The 8,373-nt window shown below is 32.6% G+C and overlaps 1 protein-coding gene and 1 pseudogene across 1 annotated transcript; both read right to left on the bottom strand.

Moving 5' to 3' along the window:
* Window positions 1-1,096: 1,096 nt before the first annotated feature.
* Window positions 1,097-2,463, bottom strand: LOC108846467 (transcription factor HY5-like; annotated as a pseudogene).
* Window positions 2,464-7,112: 4,649 nt separating this feature from the next.
* Window positions 7,113-7,946, bottom strand: LOC130503495 (uncharacterized). Its single transcript, XM_056998115.1, has one exon. It carries the CDS (start codon window positions 7,944-7,946, stop codon window positions 7,113-7,115), a length of 834 nt encoding a protein of 277 aa, XP_056854095.1.
* Between the last annotated feature and the right edge of the window lie 427 nt (window positions 7,947-8,373).

The raw sequence follows: 8,373 nt of genomic DNA on the forward strand, positions 1-8,373 counted from the left end.
TGCGATTTCACAACTTTTCAAGAAAATAAAAATGTCATATAATACTCAGGATAAATGTTACATTTATGACTAGAATACTTTGTATTTAAGATGTTACTTAATTTATGAATCACGTAAAGGGATAACTCTGTGATTTATATCAATTTTTGTACATTTTACATGGAAACATGGGTTCCGATTGTTAACCATCGTTTAGTCGTGGAACCGCAGAAATATTAATTAATTTTCGGAAAAAATTAGTTAAGTCGCGGAAAAATTGAAAATTTGCGTAATAGTGAAATACATATTAAACTGATTAAACAAATTTATATGATATTTAATTTTTATAATTTAAAACAAATAGCAATAATTAAACTGATTATTACAAAATGTGAAAACAACCAAAATTTATTAAAAACATGTTAGTTCCTATTATAAATATATAAATTATATTTCAATATGTTTTAATAATCGATTGATATTATATAATATACAAATTATAATAGAACATTATTTACAATATAACTATTTATCATTAAAAAGTTATTGCTATGTATTTTAATTTTAAGATAATATTAGCATATAACAAAGTTTTTTTATATATTTTTGTCAGCATTTTTTATCCTGCAACATTTATTTGATTGGTAAAATACCTGTAGAATCGCGTTTCACATATCATTCTGTCATTCTGCAAGGTTACCAATCAAAACTATTATAATGTCTCCGGTTCTACTTTTATTAGTTGTAAATATGTGCCGTATGAGTACATAAGATCATTTTTGTAGAAAAAAATGGAACATTGCATCAGTGAGCTACAACAACAAAATAATTGGTTTTGATCAATTATATATTCCTCTATCCGAAAATGAAACATTCGACCATGAAGAACCGAAAAACACGTTGTTAACCTTTGTCCTAGTTAGTGTCAAGTGGTCACTGTTATCAAGCGTATCTTGCGACTGATGGTCCTTAATGGATTGACTTAACTATCCGAGAAGACGCATCCTATGATGGCGTATAGTCAGATGGACGTGGCGCTGTGCCGTGTGGATATTATGTTCTCCATGCAGGATCCTTTGCTTCTTCTTTTCACTGCGATTTGATATGGCACCTAAGAGCATCATTAACCCAAAAACTCACTTTGGGTCTCTTAATCATTTTTAAGTATTAAATGTTATGTAAGAGACCTAGTTAAGAGACACCAACATTCTTGTGTTCCTATGCTAGTTTCTTATTTAAAGGTTCTTAAGAAAAATTAAACATTGTTTTCTTGTTGTTGTTACATGTGTGCAAAAGTTCTCTTGTTGAAAGCAAATACTAAGAATTACAAAGGTACACTGGCTAAAGATACAACATACCCCGACATATTCAGCATCATAATGTATTCAATGTGTACATGAAGCTGACAAAGAAGGGATCAAGAAAGCAAACCAGGCAACAGGGTTTGCATCAGCGTTAGAACCACCCACCGCCTCCTCTCTTGTTTCCTGTTGTGTTCTTCAGAGTCTGTATGCACCAAAACAACCAAAAAACTTGTTTAAAATGCATTACAAGAAACATCATTAAAAAAGAAGAAGCAATATCACCATATAAATACAAAAGAATCTAACTTTGCATTCTCATCTTCTCCACCACGTGAAAAGCAAAACCACAGACATAACAAGAACCAAGCTGTGAATGAGCTATTCCAAGAACCATTGAAAAATCTGAACATATATTTGTGAACTAATCTCAAGCTTATCTTCTATTCGATGAATGGTTCCTATGGCTTGCAAACTGATGGTTCTTAAAACATATATGTCCAGTCGTTGACACCGAAGATGCGAGGATAGATAAAAATGTACCTATCTAAGCATCAGGTTCTCGTTTTGAAAAGTAGAGAGTTTCTCTTCAAGTTCAGAGTTTCTGTTCTCCAAGTCTTTTACTCTGTTTTCCAACTCACCCAAGTAAGCTTTCTTTCTCTCTCTCTTGCTTGCTGTGCTGAAACTCTGTTCCTCAGCAACCTTTTGTTTGCACCAAAAAAGCCACATCACGCAACTAAACGGTAATGGTAAAAAAAGTAAAAAGAAATGGGTACCTCTTTAGCCGATTGGTCTCTTTCTCAACCGGAGTCCTCTCTCTTTTCCTTTGACCCTCTCCTCCGACAGTTATCTGTGTCTGGTCCTGACCGATTCCCGTCCAAAGATTTCCTTTCCGACATCTTCTCCAAACTTCGAAACTCTCCGTATCAGATGGGATAATCCATGAAAAGATACAACCTTTACTTCAAGCCCTAGCTTTATACTGATGAAACATGCAATCTACGAAACTCTGAGATCGGAAGAAGAAGAATTTCCCAAATCGGAAATCAGTCAAATTCAGGATCCGAGGATAAACAAAAGGATCCCAGAAAGAATCTATAGCTTAATAAAAGAATCAGCACACCAAAAACAGAAAAAAACTAACCAATTTGGCATTGATGTTCTTGTTTCCAGCAGTGGCCATGATTGTTGATCTGAAGCTCGGGAATTCCTCTGATCAACAAGATGGGATGTGAGAAACGCGTTGATAATCGAAAGAGGGAGAAGATAGAGCTAAAACGATTTCATCATGACGCGTGGCTGAAGACCGTCTCTTCTGGTCTCTAATTAAGAGACGTAGTTTATGTTTATTGGTATTTTCCATTTTCTTTTAATTCCAATTAAACTAAAAGACCCTCTTTAGAACCCCGGATAATGATACTCTAATGGTGTCTTTTTGTTCAGTTTTTACTTTCTTTGTTATGTTTCTTGTTTCTCCCCAATTCTCTGTTTGTGAGGAGTTTGTGCCTTAGGAGACTCGTTTGTTAAACCCTTTGTTATTGAATAAAATCAGTGTTAAAAAAAAAAGTTAGTGCCATATATATAGTCTTATATACTTATTTTTCTAAATTGTTCTATTTTGTGTTTTCAATGTGAAAATGGCAAATCCACGCTGCCACCATTCACATATTGTGAGGGTTGTTCAAGTGATTGTTAGAAGTTAAATGTGAATAGCGTGTGATAATTGATAAATACGAAAAATTTAGTTGCGGAAATATATTTTTCCCTCCCCTTGGGCAAAACATATTTCCACCGGTTCATATTATTGGGTAAGAAAAAAAAATATAAATAGTGAGTTTTAGGTTGTTTTTAATCAAAACACGTTGTACTTAAACCACACAAAACTTACACGTTTTAACCAATGCCAATATAAATTTACAGCTAAATCTAATTTTGAATTTTACTTTACTCATAATAATATTTGTATTCTAGTTTGGTAGTACTATATAGATCATCTAGGCTACATATCTGCTAATGTTGAAGTAAGCTGGGTTAGACGTCATAGGCGTTAATCTACATAGAAACAACGCATAACATAATTCTTATGACATTGGATACTTTAAACTTTTCTTGTCTATACAGCTACATACAACAATAATTGTCAGACAATATTCAGACCAAAAGAATATTAAAAATGCATAAGAAGAGAACAAAAAAACGTAACAATATATCGTCTGAGTTCTCGGAAATCATTGGAAATTGGAAGCGATGAGACACTGCGCGTTGTAACCTAATAATTAACTAGATTTCGACCCACTCAATCGTGCGGATATTATTTTTATTTTATATACAAAAATATTTGGATTGATGGTAAGGTAAAGAAAATCAAATGTTTAGAATTGGAATAATAGGATTATATGTAATAAATAATCAAATATTTTTTTTTTGAAAATTTTAATTTTTATATTTGATTTTTTTGTAATTTCATTTTGTTTAGTATTAATTTAATTTGATAGAATAATCTTTTAAATAAATTAAATATATAGTTATTTAAACTTAACATTTATCAATAGGTCATGTTCAATTTTTAATAGAATGGATACACATATTTAAATTTAATAGATGCCAAAAATATATCAATATCAATTTAGGGGAATTTTCAAAAATACCACTTTGAAGGTACCATTATTCATCTTTACCACCACTAAATACACATTTTCAAAAATACCTTTTTTATTAAAATGTTAAAGACTCTTATATCTTTGTTTTTATATGCTTTTCAAAATTTTAATCCAAAATTCTAAATCCTAAACCCCCAATTCTAAACCCTAAACCCTAAATCTTCAACTCTAAACCCTAAACCCTAAACTATATACCCTAAATTCAATATCCTAAACCCTAAACCCTGAAATCTCAACTATAAACCCTAAATCCTCAACTCTAAACCCTAAACTTTATACCTTAAACCCTAAAACATCAAATCTAAACCCTAAAACATAAAATCTAAACCCTAAATCCTAAATGTTCAAATCTAAACCCTTCATTAAAAGTAGTGGTAAAAGTGGTTAGTGTAAACATGAAAAGTGGTACTATGAAAATGGTATTTTGGCAATTTCTCAATTTATTTTTGATATTTAATCTATTAAGCATAAACAAAAAAATACAAACAATTAATTTCGTTCATTTTGCCAACCATCAAACTAATTAATGTTTCTAATGATGTACTATATAATTTAAAACATAATTATTTTTATAATCTAGTAATATTTGTAATGTTGGTACCATGAAGTTTATTTATAAAGTAACTAAACTCTGTTATCAGTCCAATAATTTTATAATGAAATGTTGTTAAGATCATCTATAAAATTATCAAACAACTCTTTATTAAGAAAATAAATTAATAGCAAACAGTTATACATGAATTAATAAATTAATATATAATATATTAATATATAATAAAATTTCATAACTAATTTCGAAATAGTGAATAGACTTACATATAATCTTTGAAAATTGAGATCTTGTTAAAAAATTTAAAAGATTTTCTAGAATTTTTAAAATATATATTTATATTTAAAATGAAAAGATATCAAAAGATATTATGATTAAAGTAGTTGAAAGATTATATATATTATTAGTCTTAGTAAAATACATTTAATAAAAAAATAAAAATGGTCCAAACTAAAAAATTACACATGAAAGAAGTCATGACTTCTGTTTTAATATATAAGATATGAGTATTTTCTTTTTCTTTTTTTTTGTATATAGTTGCTCTAACAATCGGCAAAAATGTACAACTCATATCCTTTTGTAAAGTAGTTTATAGGCCTGGGCATTTCGATTTGGTTTGTTATTTTGGATATCATATAATTTGGATAGGAGATTAGAAGATTCATTTACTACTTGAGTTATTTTCGATTCGGTTCGGTTTAGATAATTTTGGGTCTGATTCAGTTCGGATAATCAAAATAGGAATCACAAAATATCCGAAAAAATTGTTTCTCATTCAGTTTCGGTTCGATTATTTCGGATAGTTCGGATAATTTGGGTTAAAAATAAGATATTTTAGATAAATATCAGATAATAAGATAACTATAACTTGGATATTTCGGATTACTTTGGATATTTATAAAAATACCTGGATACAGGAATTCATTAGGATGTTTGAAGGTTTTTATCCGATTTTGATTTCAGATATTTCGGTTTGGTTCTGATTCGATTCTGGTTTTTTTTCCCACCTAATAGCTTATATTATGTAAATGTCAAAGCCAAAGCAAATGGTCGGCGGCATGCACATGCGCAACAAGAATGTATATGAACTTTTAAATTCGCACCATTTAAGACACACAAGACCAGATACTATGCCGTTTCTGCTCATCTGGGTTGTGAACACACAACAAACGCGAACTAAGAAAAAAAAAAAAACTTAGGAGCAAAACGCTATTGAGACAAAAACGGTTTTAAAGTTTGTAAATTTAGACAAATACGGTTTAAAATTTTGTATATTAATTTTACAAATAAATAATTTATAATCTTTTAGATTTATATTTATATTAATCTCAAAATTTGTTATTTTACTTTCTATAATCATCCTTGTTTTACTAAAATAACTTTTCATAATCCTAAAAACATATTGTATTACAGGGGCGAATGCTCTCACACCCTCTAGACATTGATTTTGATTGCGAGTTTATTTCTTTTGCGTCTACGAAAATTACATTTGGCCAGACTACGTCCCGTACAACGAATGCTAGCTTTTTTACTAGTACATAGAAATTTAAGACGTTTCCAAATCAACAGTCTAAAACATTTTTTCTTACGAAACATTGATTGTAACTCCAGACGAATGTGTTCAAAACTAAGTCCAAACGAATAATCACCCCACTTGCTTGTTGACGGAATTATGAAATTATCCCTTTGTTTATAACATCACTGCATGCATTTCAACAAAAAGTTATGTTTGTGATCGTTGAGTTAGTATTATGACTGTTGGGAGATGAAACACGGAGATCTCGTTTGCTTGTTACATTGAGAAGAATAGGAAGAAAGTATAACATTCTTTTGTAACGTTTTGAATTATATTCTTGAAAGTATTTGGTGTGTATTCATTATCATATTACGTAGAGTTTAATATCGTCCAAGCAATTAGTTAAAAATAGAGCTTTGTAATACATTGACTTAGGAGTTTTTGTTCAATTTGGGTTTGTAACCGATCTAAAATTCCTTTTTTCAGGTTGAAATAAATAAATAAATATATATATATATATATATTTTTTTTTTTTAAAGTCAAAAATATGAAATGCTATAAAGCCTATATAGTTATGAATTTAGTATGTACATGTATGTTTTAAGAAGAGTTTGAGGAGGGTTTGGCTTTTGATTGTGCCCATGTTTCAAAACCTTGCCAGTACATTCTCGCTGGTTAATCTTTTCGAGAAAATGGGCCATAATTGTTTTAGGTTGGGCCGCAGACCGACCACAATATGTATAGTCCGAGAAGATAGATCCTTCGATCGAATTTGTCAGCCAATAATAAATATGGGTATTAGTAAGGAATAAGGATCAATTCCAAGTTTTAAATGTATTCTTAATGTTTTTTTTTTTCTTGAAGAACAGGCTTTCATATATAAATGCAAAAAAAAAAAAACCATACAGACCCCGGCCAGAGTAGAATAGGCTAAGTCCAGAGTTAATTTTAGACACACATATCATTGGAACCCATTAGGCCCACTAGTTAAAAATGCAGAAGAAAGCAGAAAGTCACTTGTCGGTGTTTGTAGAAATGTGATCATCGGTCTCTCCGTCTCTTGGTCATGATCGAAGAACCCATAGTTGCATCATTGCCGAAGAGAGTCATGGATTCTGGTGCCTGATACTCTGAATTCGGTTCCTCAGTTGCTTGTCGATAGTGGAAATGATGGAGTCTGTAGTCTTGAAGATCTGTTGATGAATCCTTGTGTTTCTCTCTCGCCATATCCAGTAGATTGTGGCTTGAACCGCAAGTAGTGTAAGGCGCTTCAGATCTTTATTACCTCCCAGAGACTGCAGTTGCATCAGAGTGGAGTCCCAGTTTAACAAAGGGCGAAGTTGACATCTCGCTGCAATCGCTCCCCATATCGTAGCAGTGTAAGCACATTCAAAAAATAAATGATTCCTACTCTCATTTGTAGTATTGCAGAGCAAGCAGTTTGGACTCACATCTATTCCCCATCTAATCATCCTGTCTCTCGTAGGGCACCTATCAAGCAGCACAAGCCACATAAGAAAGCTTTGGCGAGGGATACCATAGGAAGTCCAAATCACGTTAGACCAGGAAACCAACGGTTGCGGCCCCTTAAGGTATATGTAAATCTCTCCCATGCTGTATCTGCCATTTACTCTACCATTCACTTCCCACTCATAAAAGTCTTCCCTTTCATCCAATGTAACAGTTGTCAAGTGAATCTGCAAAGCTAATAGTTTTTCTGTCCTTGCAGGAGGCAGTTCCCATCGATCATTGCGAAAAAGGGATGCGACCGTAGCTGATTGAGGGATTCCCAACCTTGAACTTCTCGCATTCAAATAAGTGTGAAGGCTACCAAACGGTATCCAGTTATCCACCCAGAAGGTTGTGGTCTCTCCATTCCCTACTCGTCTTTGGAGTAGAGGAAAAACTAGCTCCCTTGACTTGATCAACTTGTTCACCATCCACGAAAAAGAGGTACTCGGTCTCACTGTCCAATAGTTGCTCAAGTCTCCTTTTAAAATAACCTCCTTGAACCAACACACCCACACTGAGTCAGGCCTAAAGAACAACAACCAGATGAGCTTGTAGATGCACGCTAGATTCCAGGTGTGAAGGTCCTTGACTCCCAAGCCGCCTTGTTCCTTGGTAAGAGTAACAGTTTCCTATCCCACCTTGGCAGAGTAATTACCTTCACTTTTACCCTTCCATAAGAACAAGTTGCATAAAGAGTTTATCTTATTGATGCAGGCCATCGGGAGGATGAACGTAGAGCACCAGAAAGTAGAGACCCCTGATATGACCGTCTTTATCAATAGCAAACGCCCTGCGAAGGATAATGCTTTGCATGACCATGAGGAGAACCTTCGTTTGATCTGCTGCAACAGAGGC

This window comes from Raphanus sativus, unplaced genomic scaffold (genome assembly GCF_000801105.2).
Source record: "Raphanus sativus cultivar WK10039 unplaced genomic scaffold, ASM80110v3 Scaffold0980, whole genome shotgun sequence".
In the NCBI taxonomy this organism is placed as follows: Eukaryota; Viridiplantae; Streptophyta; class Magnoliopsida; order Brassicales; family Brassicaceae; genus Raphanus; species Raphanus sativus.

Bases quoted from the DNA above. Each gene is read 5' to 3' on its own strand.
- LOC130503495 (XM_056998115.1), bottom strand. From the start codon at position 7,946: ATGGTGAACAAGTTGATCAAGTCAAGGGAGCTAGTTTTTCCTCTACTC.